The sequence below is a fragment of the Paramisgurnus dabryanus genome, chromosome 19, assembly GCF_030506205.2.
Source record: "Paramisgurnus dabryanus chromosome 19, PD_genome_1.1, whole genome shotgun sequence".
In the NCBI taxonomy this organism is placed as follows: Eukaryota; Metazoa; Chordata; class Actinopteri; order Cypriniformes; family Cobitidae; genus Paramisgurnus; species Paramisgurnus dabryanus.
The window spans coordinates 1,461,760-1,484,156 of NC_133355.1; the positions used below are offsets into that span (position 1 = coordinate 1,461,760).

The 22,397-nt window shown below is 37.9% G+C and overlaps 3 protein-coding genes across 3 annotated transcripts; all 3 read left to right on the top strand.

Annotated features, from left to right (window-relative positions):
* The first annotated feature begins 1,437 nt into the window (after window positions 1-1,437).
* Window positions 1,438-2,753, top strand: LOC135771460 (endonuclease domain-containing 1 protein-like). The gene is made up of 2 exons (XM_065281715.1): window positions 1,438-1,828; window positions 2,043-2,753. Exons 1-2 carry the CDS (start codon window positions 1,511-1,513, stop codon window positions 2,559-2,561), a joined length of 837 nt encoding a protein of 278 aa, XP_065137787.1. The 5' UTR covers window positions 1,438-1,510; the 3' UTR covers window positions 2,562-2,753.
* Window positions 2,754-7,335: 4,582 nt separating this feature from the next.
* On the top strand, window positions 7,336-17,144 carry LOC135774588 (C-type lectin domain family 6 member A-like). Its single transcript, XM_065284701.1, has 7 exons — window positions 7,336-7,407; window positions 12,761-12,865; window positions 15,135-15,206; window positions 15,331-15,408; window positions 16,023-16,183; window positions 16,260-16,372; window positions 16,699-17,144. Exons 1-7 carry the CDS (start codon window positions 7,344-7,346, stop codon window positions 16,859-16,861), a joined length of 756 nt encoding a protein of 251 aa, XP_065140773.1. The 5' UTR covers window positions 7,336-7,343; the 3' UTR covers window positions 16,862-17,144.
* Window positions 17,145-20,099: 2,955 nt separating this feature from the next.
* LOC135774559 (endonuclease domain-containing 1 protein-like) lies at window positions 20,100-21,792 on the top strand. The gene is made up of 2 exons (XM_065284687.2): window positions 20,100-20,450; window positions 20,945-21,792. Exons 1-2 carry the CDS (start codon window positions 20,289-20,291, stop codon window positions 21,539-21,541), a joined length of 759 nt encoding a protein of 252 aa, XP_065140759.1. The 5' UTR covers window positions 20,100-20,288; the 3' UTR covers window positions 21,542-21,792.
* Window positions 21,793-22,397: the final 605 nt, after the last annotated feature.

Sequence of the window (22,397 nt, forward strand, 5' to 3'; positions counted from 1 at the left end):
ACTTCCATTGAAATGCATTCCAGTTTGTCCGTTTTCATTTGTTTTTATGTGTTTTTTCTTGTCATTTTAAGTTTAAAATGGTCAAACGGTGTGCATGGGGTACACTAGGTATCCCGAGAGGCTGGGCAACGGTGTGTATTTTTTACGCTTTCCCAAGCCACATTAGACTTTAGAGCAGGTTTTTGTTGGTCAATGGCGTAGTCTATTTTAGTTGCCTCAAAATAGCAACGTGCCAAGAATGCACCTGAACACACCTCATTTTCAGACCACAACGCCCATGAGCGCAAAATTTGGCGCAAATGCATTTGCTATTTAAATAACGTGGCGCTAAATGTGAAAATGATCATTGCGCCGGGTTGAAACTAGCAAAAGACACTTGCGTTCCGCCATGTGTATGATAGCCCATAGTCTATCTGTCTCCAAAAATCATCAATAACCTCCTGTGAAATGTCTCATACTGTGACAGCTGCCATAGCGCCTGTCACCGAATGTTGATAGTCAATTGCTCCAAGAAACATTTTGCCCATTTTTATTAGAATGGCTGTGGCCAATTTTGGGTCCTAATTAAAAACATATTCTTTCGACAAAGCTTTTAATTTTGGTTGAAGAACTGTATTGTTTTATATATTTTTTATATATTGTTGTTGTTGTGTTTTTTTTACTTTTCATTGTGCTATTGATGTTTCTTTTTTTGTGTTACTGGGTTGTAGGAATTGTGCTATATAAATAAAATTGCCAATGCCATAGTAGTCACCTGTTCAATTAGTTAGCCAGAGAGATAAGGAGTGAGTCAGGAGGATGTATTCTTTGTTGACCATACAAACCTTTCAAACAAAGAAATATCTCTCTATGCAATAAAAGGAATATTAACATCTGTTTGCCTCACCGATATCTTATTGTATGCATCGCAAAAGCATTCTTGCTTCAGCCTCTCAGCAGCTTTTAACAACAAAAGACAGCTACAACATTGCTTATAGTAGAGCAGAGAAGTATGCGAGGACTTAAAATCCCTCTCAAACGTTCAGTGCATGATTTCTTTTCTGGCATATGCATATTTTGCAAAGCAACATACTTGTACCGTGTTAGTGGCAGTTATTTAAAATGGCAATATTCTGTCTTTAAAAAAAGACGACATGCCAAGCTGAGAAGAAAATGCAAAACACAAGAATTATAAAACAAAGTGCATGCAAGGTTTTGAAAGTCACAAGATTTGAGTAGTGTTGACCTTAAGTGCAGAACAAATAAGAGTCCTTAACACTCGCCAACCACAAATGTTTATTTTGCACCTTGAATGCTGATAAAGAAGTGTGAAATGAACTTAACACTTAACCTAAAGGTGTTGTTTGGTCTTAAAAAAACTTGCGTTCACAGAAATAGGTGTCTGTGATAAAGAGTGCCTTTTTGCTGTATTGTAGTGTGTAAACATCAGCCAAAACACGAGGCTGTTGCATAGCAAGACATTCACGTTTTTGAAGTCATTTCAGCTTTGCGATCGAGTTCAGCGCTGAGAATGCGGCTGTTTGTTGCGAGCGGCGTCTTTGTGCTCCTGGCACTGAGTGTTCCAGGCATCGTCTCTAAACTTGAAGACAATATCACTCAATGCGGTGACTTCTTCTTTGATGAAAAGCCTCCAGTTATTCCTGGGATTCTGGAGGATTCAGTTGCACAGAATAATCATTACAAAATAATCTGTCAAAAATATAAGAATAAGATCAGATTTGCAACGCTTTATGACACTACAAACAAGATTCCTGTTTTCTCTGCTTACAAATACACCGGGACAACGGAGTTCAGAAGACCACAGATGCCTTGGATGATTGAGCCACAGGTTTGTTTATATATTATAGAGTGTTGTTGTATTGTCTATTTTGTTATTCTTATGTTTGAATTGTTTTAATAATTTCTGTACAGCACTTTGGTAGACACTTACTGTTTTTAAAAAAAGTTCTATATGAATATACCTTGAGTTGAGTTGAGTAATGTGTCTGTATGTGTCAAATTGTATAAACCCTGTCGTCTTATTCTATTTTCGGCATCTTTAGCTTGACCCTTCAGGTGGTGAAATGCACGAGCCGTTCGTCAAACAAACTAGAAATCAAGACTACTGGATAGATCATTCCGATACCTGTACCCCAGATGCCTTGTTTTCTGTGAATCACACAGCTGATAGAGAAACTGCTGAATCTACATTTACACTGACCAACAGTGTGCCACAGAAAAAAGGCTTCAGGGATGGAATTTGGAATTTTGTGGAAAATGAAACTAAGAAATACATGGACAGTAACTGTACTGATCATCAAAACAACACTGTTGCTTATGTGCTCACAGGAGCTGTACCTGGTAATGGAAAGGTGAATAAAAGAGTGAACATACCATCACATGTGTGGATGGCATTTTGCTGCTATAACAGTACATCATGGAATACATGGTCTTACAAGGCCGAAAACAAACGTCATAATGCTGTTACCACCATTCGCCTCAAGAGCCTGGAGGAATTACAGAACTTCCTGACTGAAAAATTCAAGAAAAACATTACGCTGTTTAACAACAACTGTGGGTAAATCTAACAAAGTGCCCTCATTCAGATCAGTGTTGATAAGAGCAGATGTCAGAGGAAGTAGAATAACTATAAATGAACATTTACTCTGTTTAAAGGATTACGTTTATAAGCAATTTTGCGAACAATTATAGAGCTTTTCTAGAAGAACTATTAAATGCAAATGTTTATTAGAAAATGTTAAAAAAGTGTGTAACTGCCATCTTTAATAAAGCTTGCAAATAAAAAATACTAGCATATGAGAATGATTTGTGTGGTCGGTATTTGTGGTCCCTATGGGGTGGTTTCCCAAACAGGGATTAGCTTAAGCCAGGACTAGGCCTTAGTTTTAATAGGAAATATAACTTGTTTTACCAAAAATGCCTCACTAAAAACATTACTTGTGTTCATTTAAGTTGTTTTCAGTTTGGACAGCTCTTGCATTTATTTTAGTCTAGGACTAGTCTAATCCCTGGCTGGGAAACCACCCCTATATGAATAAGTGTCATTTTTTACCTTGTGGGGACATTTTTGGTCCCCTTGATAAAAACAGCTTGTAAATCATAAATGTTTATTTAAAAAAGTAAATATGCAGAAAGTTTTCTGGGAAGGTTGGGTTTTTGGGTAGGCCTATAGTGAGGGTTAAGGGATTTGTATACAAACTGTTTGGGGAGGTTTCCTGAACAGGGTTTATCTCGTCTCAGACTAATATGCATGTTTGAGCTGCCTTCATTTAAAAACACCTTGTACTGACATATCTTATCATATACCAGTGCCATTGTTTTATCTCAAGATGCACACCAGTATAGTTTTTTGTATAGTTTGTAAAAACTACTTAAAATGTCCTAATATATAAGGCCAAGTCCTGGATTAATTTTAACCCTGTCCAGGAAACCATCCCTTTAAGTACTAGGTTTAAATAGCCTACTAGAGATGCATCATCATAAAAAACTCTTCCTTCTAATGAATCACCTACCTTTACCTTAAAGGAATATAAAATTTTCTTAAAAGAAAAAAAAAAACATAATTTACTCACCACCATGTCATCCAAAATGTTGATGTCTTTCTTTGTTCAGTCGAGAAGAAATTATGTTTTTTGAGGAAAACATTGCAGGATTTTTCTCATTTTAATGGACTTTAATAGAGCCCAACATTTAATACTTAACTCAACACTTAACAGTTTTTTTCAACGGAGTTTCAAAAAGGTCTATAAACGATCCCAAACGAGGCATAAGGGTCTTATCTAGCAAAACGATTGTCATTTTTGACAAGAAAAATAAAAAATATGCTCTTTTAAACCACAACTTTTCGTCTAGATCCGGTCCAGCGCGACCTAACGTAAATGCGTAGTTACGTAGGGAGGTCACGTGTTACATATATAAAACGCACATTTGCGGACAATTGTAAACAATAAACTGCCACAAAGACATTAATTAGTATCAGTTGACATACAACAATGTAGAAACGGTCCTCTTTCAACACTTGTAAACACTGGGGCGGAGTTTCGCGTTCGCCCTCTGTGACCTCTTGACGTCATGACGTATTGCGTGGGGTCACGCTGACGCATCACGACCGAATCTAGACTAAAAGTTGTGGTTTAAAAGAGCATATTTTTTTATTTTTCTTGTCAAAAATGACAATTGTTTCGCTAGATAAGACCCTTATGCCTCGTTTGGGATCGTTTAGAGTCCTTTGAAACTCTGTTGAAAAAAAACTGTTAAGTGTTGAGTTAAGTATTAAATGTTGGCCTCTATTAAAGTCCATTAAAATGAGAAAAATCCTGCAATGTTTTCCTCAAAAAACATAATTTCTTCTCGACTGAACAGTCATCAGAAAGCCATCAACGTTTTTCTTTTAAGAAAATGGACTATTCCTTTAATGTAATGTTCCATATAACTAATCAATGGCTGGTAATGTAAATTTACATCAACACTGTTAGTTAAAAGTGTGCACCTGCCTGTGGATCTCTCACTGTATAGATGGGTTCAAAAGTCTCTCTGCCTAAAACCACCTCTGAAAAACTCCTCTAAACTACCTTAACTCAATCATGGTTAAGGACAAATGATCTCAAATCATCAAGTGCATTGCTGGATAATCATTACTTCACATACATCACCGTAAAAATACATGAAAAAAAACAAAGATAAAAGGTTGGAATTTTAAAAACGACCTTCTTCTGTCCAATCTGTGTTAAACAAGCGATATTCAGAGTTTATGATTCAATCAATTTCACACATTTGTGTCAAGACAGCAATGAATAATATACCGCACTGCAGCGCCATCTATTGGATTTTGATTGTATTGCATCAATCAAAATAGTCATTTTGGACCTAAATGCAATGATATATTTAATATTTATTTACATTTTTATATACCAAATGAAAGTGCTCGAAATCCCCCCAACACGAACTAATTCACTGAGGTGTAAAATACTTATACATGAGCTAACATTTGGTATTTTTTATATATTACTTTTGATCATTTTGTCAACTCTTTAGTTCAACTCATGGGCTATTTTCAATACCAAGTACGCCAAGTATGGACTAGCATCCTTCAGTGTTCAGACTTGCAAGTTCAGACTCGAAAGTACGAAACTACCGAGAACAGATCGACGGACAGAAGTCTGCTTATTGCAAATGGAATAGCAGAGTACTTGAGGTCATCATTCAGTCTAACCAATACGTGCAGCCCTGGCCAGGGGCGGAGCCAGACACTGTAGACATTGGGGGCTTAGCCTACAGGAATTTTCATATTAGATGTTGCGGTACTACGTGACATAAGCAGTACAATATGACGTAAGCAGGTTCAGCCTCACCATGCCCTTGGTACGAGCTCTGACCATAGGATTAATTATGCTTTAAAGTTTATTGCCGTTGATGCGAAATGCATTCTGGGAAACTTGGCTGTCATAAGTCCACACAAGTGACCTCTGGATGCATCCTTGATAAAATGGGTGGATCAAGAACACATCTGTGGATGTTATGTGAACTTGGAATAACGACGTCACTTTTCCATGTGACCACACCAGAGCCCGCCCTGTTGAGTGGCAAAACATTCAACAAAACAAATTTTTGTTAAATCTGTTAGCACAGTCGATCACACAACTACTTTTCCCATTTTAGAAGCGTTTTTCACGCTATGCTTTTGCTATCACCCAGACTTTTAGCCACTTAATGGGCATAACCACAGTCATTTTTGCCAAAGGTGACATCACATGCATACCGCGACTGATGATGTTTCACAAGTCCACAAGAACACAAGTACAGACAAGAACATATACTGAGTAACGGCCATGGCCTCATTAGATACTGAGAAATCCCACCAGAAGCATTAGATCATCCAGGTATATCCAAACATTCGGTACACAAACCAAAAGGAAAATTCAAAAGATGTTTAATTGTCCTTGGGTGACACTTCGCGAAGGGTCAATACAGGTAAAGGAGAAAATGTATTTATTATTCATTGCTGCCTTTGTCAAATGTGTTTCATTCAGACACTTGCCCATTGACTCCTGGTACACCTGTGACATGTTATATCAATAGGCTTTTTTCACTTCATGCGGCGCCACAAGAACCGACAAGCGTATGACGTCAAAGTACTGTGAGAATGATTTGAGAAATCATACGAAGTCTAATGACCTCTCACTCTCGCTGTACTTTGACGTTACTTTGTACTTGTTAGTTTCTTTTTTCTGATGAGCACAGGAGAGGATGTTTTGGTGGATGATGGTGGGCACACGGCTGGTTGTGGCCATTGTCTTCCGTGGTGGGAGAGACAAGTGTTGAGGAGGTGTTGTGGTGGATGATAAAGAGGATGTTTTAGCATCTCGTCTAATTTCCACTACGTCTTGTACGCTGTTCTATCTTTTTAAAACATTTTATGTTTTAGTTAGAATTTGTCCAGTTTCAGTTTTCTGCAAATAAAAACATTATTTGTATTAGGAATTTAGAAAATGTTGTCGGTATAGTTGACAGAATGAAATAAAAATGATAATTTTACTTAAACACATACCTATGAATAGTAAATTTAGAAAAACTCTTTCGGTGGCTGTACACATTTTCAACTTAAACTTTTGCACCTAAAGTAAGAAAATTTTAAGCTGTTTTTTTAAAAACATGCATGTGCTGTTTTTGTCAGCATTGGAGACCAAAGGTATTCTTGTCACTTGAAACAAAGAACATCAGGGTGAGTAATTATTGACAAAATTTTCATTTTGGGGTGAACTAATACTTTAAATTAAACTTAAGTTCTAAATTATCCTCCCATTGCAGAGTATCCAAATAAAATATGTTTAAAAAATAAAACACGTGATGCACATGGTTTACATGATGCAACATACACATATTTTGAAAACACAAGCAACACATGTGCCACTCCAAACAAATATTTTGAATTAGATGCCCCTCTGATGAGAAGTCATGAACAGGTTATGGATACAAAGCAACAGCAATAACAGAAGCAGACAGAGCCAACGTTTAACCACAACCACAAACTATCACTATATACTTCTTTACATATCAACATGTCAAAATGTTTCAAAGAGTCCAAAAGCACTTTCATCCAAAAATAATAATTTATCTAGTCATTGATTCAAATAAAGCATTTGCTCAGCCACACTAATATGACTCATATCCATATGAATGATTTGTTCAGTATGGCCTTTACATTCAGCAGTGGTTTGGGTGCTGAGACGGATGCAACAAACTTTGGCATACTTGTTTTTTTAATCTCATTACTTCCTGTATCATTTACCTTCTGACTTCCTTGCAGAATATTTACACACAGAGTTTTCTGTACAGTTAGAAAAATGGCAGCAATCTATAACAATTCTGCTTTCATACGTTCATACCAGCAGCGCTCTCATCTAACAGGTAAGAATAAATGAATGTGTTAATATCTCAGTATTTGCTTTTAATTAAAATAATAATGTTCATCATAATTCTCATTTATTAAATGTTAAATGGATTTCACTAATAATAAACTGTTTGACTGCATAAATAAATGAAGTGCTCAGATGCTAAACTTTCTTTGTGCATCTGACATGTTTTCTTGTAAATGAGCATTTTTTAATCTTAATGGATTTTGCCAACAAAGCAGTATTTCTGAATGGCCTGAGGCTGGGATTAAACAGATTTCAAGTGTAAGTATTTGATGAATGTATAGTACATGCCATTCAATCAATACTATTATCAACTTTTTAACGTCGGTGGCCTCAGATATCTTTGTTAAAAAATTTTCCTATATACTGTAAAACAAATTCAGGTGGCTGAACATTCCAAAATACTTCATACAGTATATGCATTGATTAATACACTGAACTCAGGATGATCCACACAAAATTAGATTTAGCAGAAAATGAATTCAACTTTGTAGGTCTGGAAACCTTGTGTTCCCTTTCAGTCGGTCACTACCATGTCACGTCATGACCGACAAATTGAGACTTATCCACTTCGAGAAACTATCAAAACACCAATAAACTTGGCATGCAGGTATTTGCATAATGCCGATGCTGCCCCGCCAGGTGCATATATGGCAGCTGGCGCACAATAACAAAATAGCTTTATTTCGCTTTGAAAGCCGGCTCTTGAGAAGCTACTTTACTCTACGGAAGTACACTACTCGCTTGAGTTGGTTGGACTTCAGCACCACAGCGGAAGCACTCACAGTTTTCCACCTCTTTAATTTCTCCGTTTTTTACTTGAGTTGAGTGTGTGCGTTGCCTCCCCCCAGCGTGTTTCATCAACTCAGCGCTGAAAGAGTGATTCCCTCTAAAAGAGTTGCACGTTCAAGCGTTGTGTCTTGTTAAAGACAGCCACTTGTTCGTGTCATGGTTGGGTGTGTCCTTTAAAAGATGGCATTCCAGCCGTGCTCCGTTTCTGGATGTGGTGCGTACATGGCTCCCCGGGATGGTCATGATCGCTGCGTCTCGTGTCTGGGGCTCCAGCACGCTGAAGCACCGTTTTGTGATGGCTCATGCTCCATCTGTGGGGGCACTTCCATGGCGGATTTGTGGAGTTTCTCCGGGAACGGCTCTTGGCTTCCAAGCCGGGTATTGCTAAGGGTGCAGTTACCAAGCTTGTGAAGGGAGACCGCTGTATAACGGTGCTAAAATGTGACCAGTCACGGAAAGTAGGGACACAAGTCGGATCTGGGCATTTTGAGTTATTCACAGATTCTGAAAGTGCAGTTTCTAAGCTTTCCAACGATGTGTAACACATGGAAATCTGATAAGATTTGGAGAAGTTGTGGCCATTTGAAAATAGGAACTCAGAAATACTCAAACCGAGAAAATCGAGACGAAAGGGACTCTTCTTTTCAGCTGGGGGAGACAATAGGGCTCATTTACATCTCATTTAGCTAAGCCATGCCCCCTGTAAAACCCTTTTTGAGATGTTCTAGCATCATATGTAGTATTTTATGACCAAATGACAACCCGCAAAAATAAACATGACTCTTTTACCTTTGTGGGGATCACAAGTCGAATCCAGTCTGTTTCAGATTATCCAATGACCATATTTGTCCACAAATGCGTATAATCCGTGAAATATAGATTGTTTACATCAGATTTCGCATGAATGTCTGGTAATACAATATAATATATAATCTGAAGACTAAATCGTAACATGTAAGGGTATATGAGCTTACACCTCCGTTAAACACATGAACCCGCCTTCAAAGTTTGTATTTAAAATAGGGAAGTAGTATAATAGATCATCCAAACAGCGCCGTCGAAAACGTGACATCCTTTAGAGAGGTTACCAATGGCTCGCTCGTTTCTCCATCAGCCAATGACTTCATGGAAAATATTGATAGACAAAACATGTAGCCAATTATATGAAGAATACAACTATATCTGTGTAACTTCTGTGTGTTTGGACTCATGCTGCGCTGCAAGAACTGACATACAGATGACGTCAAAGTACCGCGAGAGCGAGTTGAAATTAAACTACTCCGTAAGATTTCTTGAAGAGCTCTCGCGGTACTTTGACGTCATCCGACTGCGGCGCCGCATAAAGTCAGTGACGCGGCTGACGTACGATGCGGCTGACTGTTATTTGTTCCGCCCCAGCTTCTTTTATTTTTCTTTTGTTTTGTGCGCCCGAGCTTTACAGTCTGGGGAGACGCAGGCTATAAGTTTGAAAAAAAAAAAAAAACTTAGCAAACATGTCTGAGGAACAGGGCAGCGCGTCACTACAGTCACGTGACTTCACGCTCGAGCCGGAAGAGAAGACAATGCTGAATAAAGTCGTAATTCTGCTATTTTTGGACCAAACTGTATTTTCGATGCATCAACACAATCTTCCTGACCCACTGATGTCACATGGACTACTTTGATGATGTTTTTATTAACTTTCTGGACATGGAAACCATACATAGATTTTCAATGAAGGGGGAAGCTCTCGGACTAAATCTAACGATAAAACATCTTAAACTGTGTTCCGAAGATGAACGGAGGTCTTCCGAGTTTAGAACGACATAAGGGTGAGTCAACACTTACATTATTTTCATTTTTGGGCGAACTATCCTTATTTAGTAGTCACGCTGTTCCCTTTGGGGGCGGAGGCGAAAACAAGCTTATACAGTATGTAAATATACACACAGATAATGACGCCCCCCGCTGCATGCTAGAATCTCCGGAAAAACAAGCCTATTTTAACCGCAAAATGTACGCTTTTAAATATACAAAAACTGCTATCTCAAACATGGAGAGGCTTCTTCGTGATCTCAACTAACAGATTCTGCAATAAAACGAAAATCACAAATTTCGAAAAAAAAACTTTGTTTCTCATTTTCTCGAAACTTGTGCTGCCGACTTGAGTCCCTGGTTTCCGTGACGGGTCACAAATTGTTCCAATGAAGACGAGCGTCCCGTGTTCTACGGTGTCCTCGCCCTCTGTTGTGCTTCCCTCAGAAGCAGTGTCCACCGTAGCATTGGAGGGGGGGTTATCACCTACGAAGGCCGATCCAGATCCACTCCCTCCTTCGGGTAAGGTTGGGGATGCTGTGTTCGACCTGGAGATGGCAGCCCTGCCTGCTCGGGCGGCACCAGCGACGGTCGGCTTGGAGTGGACTGAAACTCCCCCACCCGACCATCCCACCTCGATGATTGGTACTTCGGAGGTGCTCGGACTGCCCAGTCCTCACCCCCTGTGCCCTTCTTCCCCGAGGTGCATGAGGAGTTGATGCGGTCATAAAAAATCCCGTTTTCCACCCAGAACCGGCCGTATCACCTCTCACCTCTCTCGAGGGTGAAGTTGCCAGGGAGTATGTCCGTTTCTTGTCAGTGGAGCACCCGGTTGCGATGCAGTTGTGTCGCAGTTGTCCACCCTGGTGGTCCAGGAACGCCACCTCTGGCTGTGGCTTGCAGAGATGAGAGACGCCGACAAATCCCGGCTCCTGAATGCTCTGATCTCCCAGGCCGGCATGTTCAGAAAGATGGTCGAGGAGCATTCAAGAGCAATAGTGTGGTCAAGCTGAAATTATTTCAGAAGCTCCTGGGGAATATGTCAACAGCCACGGCTGTGACACTGCTTGGGCTGCTCCATATGCGACCGCTTCAGCATTGGCTTAACTACGAGTTCCGAGGATAGCATGGCTCCGCGGTGTTCATTGTGTTATCATTACACCTGCGTGTCGTCGCAGGTGTAATGATATGAGACAGGTCTCCAGGCATGCAACTGTATGCACAGATGCCTCCAGCATGGAGTGGGGGGCCACGTGCGATCTGGACGACACCCCAGCTGCATTGGCACATAACCTGCCGAGAAATGTGGGCTGTATATCTTCCGCTCGTCCATTTCAGCTGGATTGTGGATACTATAGCCCTGGCATACCAAAAGCAAGACATTCCGTGCCCATTTAATTTACGTGCTCACTCTCACTCTGATGCTTGGCATTATGCAAATACCTGCATGCCAAGTTCATTGTCGTTTTGTTCGTTTCTCGAAGTGGATAAGTCCCCGCAGAGCAGTTCCCAATTCGTCGGTCATGACCAGACGTCTCCGTTTCCTTCCTTCACTGAACGAGGGTTACATCCGTAACCGAGACGTTCAGTCGGTCACCACAGTATTTTGCTTTCTGATACACAGTGTAATAGTCTAATATCTTCTTTACATGTAATGTTTAAATGTATATGGCAGTATATCACTCTAAAAATGATGTATTTTTTTGCACATTGTTTTGTGTTATGTTATTTTAACACATTATGTGTTGATTTTGTGTTTACATAAATAAAAGGTACATTACATAGCCTAGTGGTTAGAGAGGCAGGCTTTTAACCCGGTTTGAGTCTCAATTGCCGGTGGGTTGCAAATGTGTTGTCCTTAACTAGTGTTTGTTTAATGCTAGACACAAACTGCGTTGTTTAACACAACCGTTTTAATTTCAGCCAGTTATTGACAAAAACACTGAAAGCACACAGTTCTCTGTACTGTTACTGTATAGCAGTGTTCTTCATTACGCGGCTCGGCACGCTTTAATTTGTGGCTCGCATGGCAGTAAATAATGGAGTGATATGATCATGCAGACATTTTCTGTCTTTTGTGCTCCGGACACTAGAAAACCATAACTATTAGATCAAGATGCATGTCAATAAGCATGTTCAAATCGCATGCAGCGCTTGCACAGAGTGATCTTCATATGACATCCAAGTACCGTGAGATAAGACTTATGCTTGTTATGCTTTCGAATTGCTCTTGCCGCACAGTAATGCCACTCGCCAACCGTTCTGTGCACCGCCGCATGAAATTACGAGAAAGGTGGCCCCCTGGTGGTTTGGGGGGCACTGCATAAGCATAAAAATACTTATAATATTAAATTAATAGTTTAATAGCATTAAATTAAGTTTTTATCATTAAGGGAAATCATATTGTCTCAGTTACAAATTTAACTGGTAAATGATAAAGAATGATTTGCCCTTGTATTTACTGCATTGCAACAGATTGATGAGAAGACATGCTATTTATGACTGGATGTAACTTTTGATACTTTGCAGTAAAGGCAGCTCTCCTCCTGACCCTGACCTATCAGTGTGTCTCTCATGGAAAAAATAGTGAAGAGCACTGCTGTATAACTAGAAATACCAGAATAGACAAATCAATTTATTATTATAAGAGACCGGAAGTGTCTACTAGTATCTCTATTTTGTATGTATGTACTTATTTTAGTCTAATATCATAGCATTAAATAATGCTGAAATTGAATCTTTCTATTTGATAATGGCAGATAAAAAAGAAGTCAGATCTGCTAAATGGAGTAAAGTTCTTCTGATAGTTGTTGGTGTTTCTCTTGTTTTTGCTCTGGGTGTCATCTGTGCTCTTGGTTTACTCTGTGAGTATCTCATATTACATCTTTAATCATCTGAAATATAGCTGTTTATCATTTGAGTTGGAATGTTAAGAACAGATCACTGATGATTGGTCTATTGTCTATTGAACTCTTTAATTCAACAGATCTTTGTATACATGGGTTTCAGTCATGTGACTTTTTACGTTATGCCGCCATCTTGAGGACCTACCGAGTACCAGTAGGCTACTGACAAGCATTGGCTGGCTTGCTACGATTTACGGATTTCTTATCTTTTACTGTCTATGATTCTTATGGATACGGGAAATGGCTACGATAGACAACATGTCGCACCTCGACTGTCATGAAAAGAAACGCGACTTTAAAAAAAATATACCTTGGTTTGGGTGTGATGCCTACTCAATCCCCGATACGTTCTTCCAGCCGCTGTTCGCTGCTACCGAACTACCACTATTTTACAACACTAAGGCGGCGCGTCACAACATGAAACTTTGCTCGAAGTATCACCTGGATCTCTACTCATGAACGCAAACATTGAGAACATTGTTTGTGTACACAGAGTTTACTAAAAAGAAAGTTTTGTACAACTGATTTTGGCTGTTATGGTGTCTGCTCGTCATCCCTGCCAGACGGAAATAATCGATTTCTGAATGCGAATGAATGAATCTCATATGAGGCTCCTTTTTCAACTAGAAGGTCAATATTGTTTTTCACTTGCGACAAAACAACGAATTATCTGTGCATTTATATGGAACTATGCTTTAGGAGCTATCCATCTTTACTCTCCTCCCTCCTTACGTTCCATTCGCAGATCGATACATCTAGACTGGGAAGATGGCGGCGAGCGGAAGCCAAATCAACCAAAGTCAGTTGTTCAAAACCTTCTTTTTAGTAAACTCTTTGTTCACAAACAATGTTCTCAATGCTCGAGTTCACGTGTAGAGACACAGGCGATACTTCGAGCAAAATATCATGTTTTGTCGAGCCTTCTTAGTGTTGTAAAAATAGCGATTTTGATGCTCACAACATATTGAAGGCATAGCTTCTAGTTCTTTTGCGACCACTTCAGGTCCTCAAAATGGCGGAAGACAAGAGAGTGACGCCAGCTGAAACCCATGTATTAAAGTACTATAATCTGGCTTTGTTATGTTTTAATTCATTTGAGTAAAAATACTTTCATATTTTTTAAAGGGGTCATATTATGAGATTTTTTAAGATGTAAAATAAATCTTTGGTGTCCCCAGAATACATATGTGAAGTTTTAGTTCAAAATACCCCACAGAAAATTTATTATAACATGTTAAAATTGCCACCTTGTAAGTCCGAGCCAAAATGTGCTGTTTTTTGGGTGTCCTTAAATATGCAAATGAGCTGGTGAAATGCAAATACTGATTGCCATAATGGTGGTTTGTTGAAATTGAAACTCAATTGTGCTGTCAATTATTTTCTCTCTACACTAAATGGCAGTGCTGTTGTTGGATACTGCAGATCAAGGTGAGGTATTATTAGGGGTCAAACCCAGAATGGGCAAAGACCCCTATTGCATCTGTTAGTTTTCTTAATATTATTCTTCCTTTTTCTTCCGCCATTGCGTCTATGGCAGCCCATAGCAGTGTACATAGGAATGTTATGAAATTTGGCACACAGTCCAAAAAGTTTCCACAGCAAATTTGGAGTCTCTATATCAAACCCACTAGCGCCACCAACAGTCCAAAGTTGCACCCATGTTTTTGCTTATAACTTCTGACCCGTAAGTCCTAAACACATTGTTTTCTCTGATTCCTTGGCTCAAGACGATTCGATTGGACCCTATGCGTCTAAAGGATTTATGATAAAAGAGACGCTCGCGTTTGCCAGATACTCTCATAATCTCATGCGTTATCAGACTTTACTGTTAAGTGAGTGCCTTGTGTGTATTTTGTGAACGTCAGCGTCTCTTTTATCATAAACAGTTTTGACGCGTGTGCAGCGGGCACTTATTATGACAAAACATGTGATGCACATGGTTCACATGACGCAACAAACACATTTTTTGAAAACATGAGCAACACTGCGAACACTTTTGACTAAGTTACTGGGTTGATCTTCATCACATGTTCTAGGTTGATAGAAGCACTGGGGACCCAATTAAAGCACTTAAACAAGAAAAAAGTCAGATATTCACGCTATGACCCCTTTAACAGCTAAGAGACAAAGAGTATTAGCCACATAAATCAGATCTGTTTCTGTTATTATGGTGTCTTTACAGTGTGTGCAGATATACATGTTTATGTATACATTTTTTATTTGTTAGATGCGGGTAAATTCAGACTGTGTGACATTCAGCAGCACAATGATACAAACCTATCAACAGATCAAGTGCAGAGTAAGCAAAAAATATTGCTCCAATAGTAAATAAAACGTAACTTCCACAAAAATTAAAAGATGTCTATAACTATCTAACCAAACCCAAACTACCTCTTTTCTCAAAACTACATTTCTCTTGCTAGAGTCTTGTATATCAGCCAATGAGATGGAGCTTTTAGGCAAATACAACAAAGTTAAAGACTGTCTGTACTCATGTACTGGTAAGTGGAATATTTAAGTTGTAATATTTTGTTTAGTTTCACTTACGTTTCTCTGCTTGTTTTAATATCAGGTGTTGTTTTCCCATTAGTGGGTCTGACTCTTCCCTGTAGGGGAAATCAGATATGAAATGTCAGTCATGTTGATCAGTCAGTAACTTTGCTAAAGACTGGCAAGACTTTGAAATTGCCTAACTTATACTGATTTGATTTAGTTAAAGTGTAGCTGAAATTTAAAATAGTATTGTTAAGCAAATTTGATTTAATTGAAAAGAAAAAATTTAAGGGAGCACATTTTTTTTTACAGTGTAGTACAATGAAATACTGCAAATCCCAAATAAAAATGACAAAAGAATGTTACTAAATCAAATCAAACTTTAAACTTTTACACTAAGGCCATGAGACCGAAAGTCTACATGAAGTGCGCCATTTGGGACAGGGCCTATGATGATCCACAAGCACAGCTGTGCATAAGAAAAGCAGTCACCACTAGGTGGCTGTCTTACAGAGTTTCACACATGCCGTTGTTCTGTCCAAGTCTGTTCCTTTTATGTTTCCCTTTAGTGTTTTTTATATAGCGTTATGTTTATATACATGTTTATAATGTTGTGCTTCAGAGTTCAGTGCTTCATCTTGTAAGCTTTGTGAAGAGGGCTGGACATCATACGGTGGAAAGTGTTATTTCTTCTCTTCTGAAACACAGACATGGTTTAAGGCTCGTGATTTATGTGCTGCATCAAAAGCTCATCTGGTCACCATCAACAGCAAAGCTGTACAAGTGAGTCTGATAAGAAAGAAATGGTTTTAAGAAAGAAGGAAAAAACTCTTTGAAATAACTCAATGTTCAACTTTAGGATTTCCTGGCGTCTAAAATCAAAGAGACTCACTGGATCGGTCTTAATGATGTGGACACTGAGGGCCGATGGGTTTGGGTGAATAACCAAACTCTTAATGAAACTGGTGTAAAGTAAGACCTCTGAACTCTATTTTACTTTTATTAAATCTAATTTTTTATGCAAACATGTAAAATAAAGAATATAGGATATTGAACAAAGTTTAATACTTCCAAAAAGTCATAACTGATTAAATTGAAATATCATTAATTTAACTTAGATCATCAGGTTTTTGAGACCAGTGGTCCAAAGTTTTGGACTGTTCTGTATCACAGATTTATTGCATTTCATTTTCTGAAAAACTTTTAGATATGTCATTATCATACTTTCTGATAGACCATTTAGTTCTCTTCCAAATATTACTGTGAATGAAATATATTTTCTCTATTGACTTTTAAAGGTTCTGGTTTATAAAGGAAAATGGGAGCGAGCCGGATAATTCGGGCAACGAGGACTGTGCTTGTCTGGGATATCTGAATTTATATCTGAAGTCTTGGTTTGATGCATCTTGTGAAACCAAGAAGATGTTCATCTGTGAAAATAAATATTCATTGACGCTGTAGTGATGACTACTGTACTGAAAGAAACCCACTGCATCACATAGTTTCTTATTTCTCATTTAAAATAAATGATCTAATACAATCTTATGTGCTTGAAACCGTTTTGGATTTACTGGCTTTGTTCTCTAAATATGTGCTGAGTCTTTCTAATAATTGTTTTCCATTAACAATTGTTCCTTTTTAAAGCTTTCCTAGTGATTTGGGAATGCCTTTGCATGATTACGTCTGCCCCCATAGTGACAAATCTATGATATGATGGAAATGGAATGGAGTAATTTATGCTTCATCCTAAAGTACAAGGTTCAAGATCACTGCTTCCAAATCATCCTGATAAAGAAGAAATTTAAATTATGAGGCAGTGGAGGGGGGGTTAGATGGTGCCAGGTTTTATGACATTTTGTAAAAATCCACTCACTTAAGGAACCTGTTTTTTATTTTATCTTTGCCCTCCCACACATGATGCACATTTTCAAAATGAACACATGAGTGCGCTAGTAATCTGTTGGGACAGTAATCTATGATGGGTGGAGGCTCCACCCATCATAGAATACTGTCCCAACAGATTCATTCAGATATGAATCCACCGTGGAGCCAGGGATTGTTCATAGGGGTGACTACTCTGAAGTGGCAACATCATCATACAAACCAAAAAGCTTTTATATAATCCTAAAATCCTTTTACAAATATTTTAGGTTCCCCAAAAATTATGTATAATGAACAACAACTAAAATTAAATTAAATATTGTCATCATTATTTACTCACCCTTATTATATGCTTTGATTAAATACTATAGCTCAATTATGAAAACATTTCCATAACAATTCAAACAAATCACACAAAATCACACAACCAAACACAAGTCCAATGAAACTAGGCCACGTTAAACAGAATTAAAGTGAAGTTCATCACACCACTGATCTACTCTACCCTACAAAGGCAAAAGGCAGTAACTTCGTTTTTGGTCAAAAATTACTTATTGATATTTTTGAGACATTCAAGACCTCCTTTATTATTTGCATTAGTATCTGGAGTCAATTTAATGTTTTTTTGAGAAAATAAAAATAAAAAAGTTAACTGACAACTCAAACTCACTATGAGTCTAAACTTTAAAGTCATTTTTCTCAGTTTCACACTCGAGCAAGTTAAGGTCTTTTGCCTTTGTAGGGCAGTACTGACCTCCCCTCATCGTGATGCCCAGTCAATGTCTGACCAGAGACCACCTACTGCTTCCCTTTATTTATCATTTTTTTAATTCTTATTAAATCTTAAAGTATTTTTTCTAAGTCTGCCCAGCGACAACAACCCACTTCCTTTAACTTTTAATTCAAATTATTACAACTTTTAATTCCTGATAAAATGTTTATAATATAGTATTTAATACACAGTATATATTCTACAGGATCAGCTAAGTCAGGGTCTCTTTTTCTCCTAGGAGTTTTATTCAACTAGAACTATGTTATGCTACGTATACATTACATTATTACTTTACTCACTACTGTAGTATGGTGTAACGCAGGCTGCTTAAGCAGGAGTTAGAGATGAATCCATATGCAGAGAAGTTTATTAAAATATCCCAGAAGGGCAGGCAAACAAATCCAAAGGGTAATCCACAAACGCAATCCAAAATGCCAGCAAGGGTTCAAAACCATGAATACACATAAACACAAGAACCATGAAACAATGACAAAACGCTCTGTATTAGTGATGGGTCGAGCAGAGCCGAATCTTCACACGCATGCAGGGGAGCCGGCTCTTCTAAGGGAGCCGAGCAAGAAGAGCCGAATCTATGAAAAGAGCCGGACTGCCATCACTAAAATGTAGAGCCGGAGCTTGAGCCGAAAGAGCCGAATCAATGGAAAGAGCCGGACTGCCCATCACTACTCGGTATGGTGGCTGAACAGGCTTTATACAGACAAACAGGAAGTGAAAGGTGAAGTGACACATGGCATGATTTCAAAATAAAAGTGTGAGGATCCTGTCAGAATCATGTCTTGTATTATAGTCTTTGTGGCAGGGTTCTGACAGTATCATGTTTTGTGTGGGAACACGTGGCATCAAGTGTTTTTAACCAGCCACGTGTTTCTCTTGTCTTGTCACTTTTTACCCGCTCCCTTACTTGTCATTGAATTTCAGCTGTGTCCCTCATTAGTTCTCCCTATAGACCCTTTTACAGTTCACGTGATCAAATAGCCTGCGCGCGCATTTGGGCAACGGAAGTGGTGTTATTCCCCATTGGTTCTAACGTGGTAGCAACTCAGAAAGTTTATTAAAACGGTTTCTCAACATCAAAATGTCCCGTTGTTGCGTTTGGTTGCACTAATATAATATACTAATATACGTATATATGTATCTGGCAACTTTATTTTTGGCCATCTGCTAACGTCTTTTATCCACTCCACTATAGTACACGGATCTGGTAGCTGTGTTGAAAATGTTGATAAAGTCAATTTTTTAAAAATAACTTACTGTTTGTGTTGCTTCACTGTTGATTCTTACGATACTTCCGTTGCCTAAATGCGCGCGCATACGCTGCCACGTCATCATTGTGTACAAACAGTAAAAGGGTCTATTTATTGTCCTTGTGTTTGCTGTTCTGTGCATGTTCGTCTTGTCGTATTCCTGTGTAAGTCTTCTGTAAGTATTGAGAGTAATTTAGTCTAGTCTATTATATGTTATGAAAAGTTATTGTTGGTTTTATATTAAGTTTAGTGTCAGTGTAGTGTTGCGTTTACCCTGTTTTGTTTTGCCCCCTCGTGGGTTTTTGTTTTCCCTGTTTGTTGCATAAATTCCTATTTTGTGTCAACGTCTGCATTTGGGTTCATTCCTTGTCTAATTCTTCACATTAAGACCTAAACAACAGCTAGAACACAAGACAAAACCATTACATATGGTTTAATCTTAGCCACTAGTCTTTGCTACTTTGTTGTCCTATGATTTTGAAGTATGTACTAATAACAGAAGCATTACGTACATAAAAGCATTTGCAATTGTGCCATGTGCTGTACTTTAACAGTTTATACTGAAACAAGTGAAATAGTGAAATCTTTAAGCTTATATAGTCAGAAAGTTAATGCCAGCAGTCTCCCATAAACAAACTAACAGGGTGACAACAGTCAATGCACTGAAAACTTATAATAGAAATGTAGAAAAACAGTTTTTTTGGGGGTGTGTGGGTAGGTGGAGTTAAACACTGTTTGTGTCTGTGACTAAAGGGTTTAAGAGTTGAGGAAAGGGGGTTTGTGCTTTATTTCTGCTTTGTGTTTGAGTTGAGAGTGAAGTCAGATGAAGATGTTGTTTATCATGAACGTCTCAGTGCTGTTACTGCTCATCTGTCCATCCGTCATCTCTGAAGTTATAGAATTTACTAACTGTAGTCAGTTTTTTTAGCAGCCTCCAGTGATTCCTGGCATTCTGGAAAATTCGCATTCCATGGATAATCCATACAAAATGATCTGTCAAAAATATGAGGGCGAGTACAGATTTGCGACGCTCTACAACACAACAAACAGGATTCCAGTTTTCTCAGCTTACAGATTCATTGGGAAAAAGATCATCAAGAGACCAGATATTGAATGGATGAATGAGCCTCAGGTAATCTTCATACTATAGTTTGTTTGTTATTTCTTGTTCTTCTACTGAATATGAGGAGCTCAAATGCAAATAAGCATTTTATCAGACTCTTGCCAACAAATCTATATTTCTGTATAGCCTGAATCCGGGACTAAGCGCATTTTAGGCAAAATATCTGATGATTGTATAATACGTGCCAAGAGCATTCGATTAATATCATTATCTCATTTTGGAAGGAGGTGCCCTGTAGTGGCGTTTGCATCAAATAATTTAAAGAAGATTATTATTCAGTATTTATAATACATAATGCTTTATTTTATACCTTGTATCTGCTGTCATATGCAGACTAGATGCATTAACTTTATTCTAAAAGCTAATTATATTTGTATATTATTATAAATGTACAGTATTAATTTTATAGTTTAACCATCAAGTGGTTAGTTTGATTTATATGATATAGATGCTGACAATCTAGTCTCCTGTTAATCTACCAACCATTGATTATTTTGTTATAGCTGGAAATCTCCAATAGTCAGATGGGTGTGCCATATATAAATCAAGCTACAGATGAAGACTACTTCAATAAAACTTATAACATGAGTCGTGGTCACTTGTTTCCCTGCTGTTATTCAGATGATAATGTCACAGCTCGCTCTACATTCACAATGACCAACATTGTGCCACAGAAGATCAGTTTTAATAACGGCAGCTGGGGTCGCATGGAAAAAAATGCTATAGAGGTGATGGGTAACTACTGCCGTGACAAAAATGATCAAAATAAAGTTTTGGCTCACGTGTTGACAGGAGCTGTACCGGGTAACAATACACAAAACAACCGAGTAAATATACCATCACACATGTGGATGACTTTCTGCTGCTATAACAGCACCTCGAGTTCATGGTCCTCAAAAGCTTACTGGGGTGCAAATGTAGAGGAAAATATAAATGACAATGTCACAATCAGTGAAAGAAGCCTGGAGGAATTACAAGAATTCCTGAGTGAACAATGGGTGAATGTTACACAACTTTTTGACAACAACTGTAAAAACACAAATATTCACATTTCACCAGAAGGCAGTGGCAGCGAGCCTCCTTTAAATTTAGGCGAGTAGTGTTACCAGTCAAATTTTGTTCTTCTATCTTACAGTCATCCTGCAATTAACTCAACACAAAATTATTTTACTGTAACATTTACTGTACAAATGTTCCTTAACACATGCTAAGCATATACTTATATGTACTATATATATTATCAAAAATCTGATTTGAAACAATGCAACATGAAAAAAGGCACTATTCAAAATAAATGTTGACTTATTTTGAAATGAAAACCATGTAATAATGGGATTGTGTGTATATTGTCTTTTCTGCAATAAAAATTTGTATATCAATATGGACTCATCTGACTGATTGGTATGAACATGTATTTATTACATAACAAACTGATATATGTATGAAGTATAATATGAAAAATCCATGGCCAACAATTCATATACACAATATTATTAATTTGTATAAATACAACAAATTTTATTTTAGACAAACCAGTCAAATGCAGCACTTTTGTATTTTAGACAAACCAGAGCTCTTCAGTTTAACGATCAAATAGAGCTCAGAAAAAATCCAACCCACACTGTGTTCAGACACTTTTACATCATACACAGGCTTTAATAGCCTGATGAGAATTTAAAATGCCACATCTTTATAACAATCTTTAAAATTCCCAAAGTATGATGTAAAAATCCTTTGGTTCACTTAATTTTTCTAAAAACTTGAAAAAATAAAAATACAATTGCATACTTCATACTTAAGTTACTGAAAATAAATATTTCAGTTGAAACTTGAATTTACAATTCATTTAACTTTCTTGACTAGTGAGGAGTTGCTATAAAATATAATAAGATAATTTAACTTAATTTTTATAATTTATGGCAATTTACTCACTAGTCAAGAAAGTTGAAATGAATT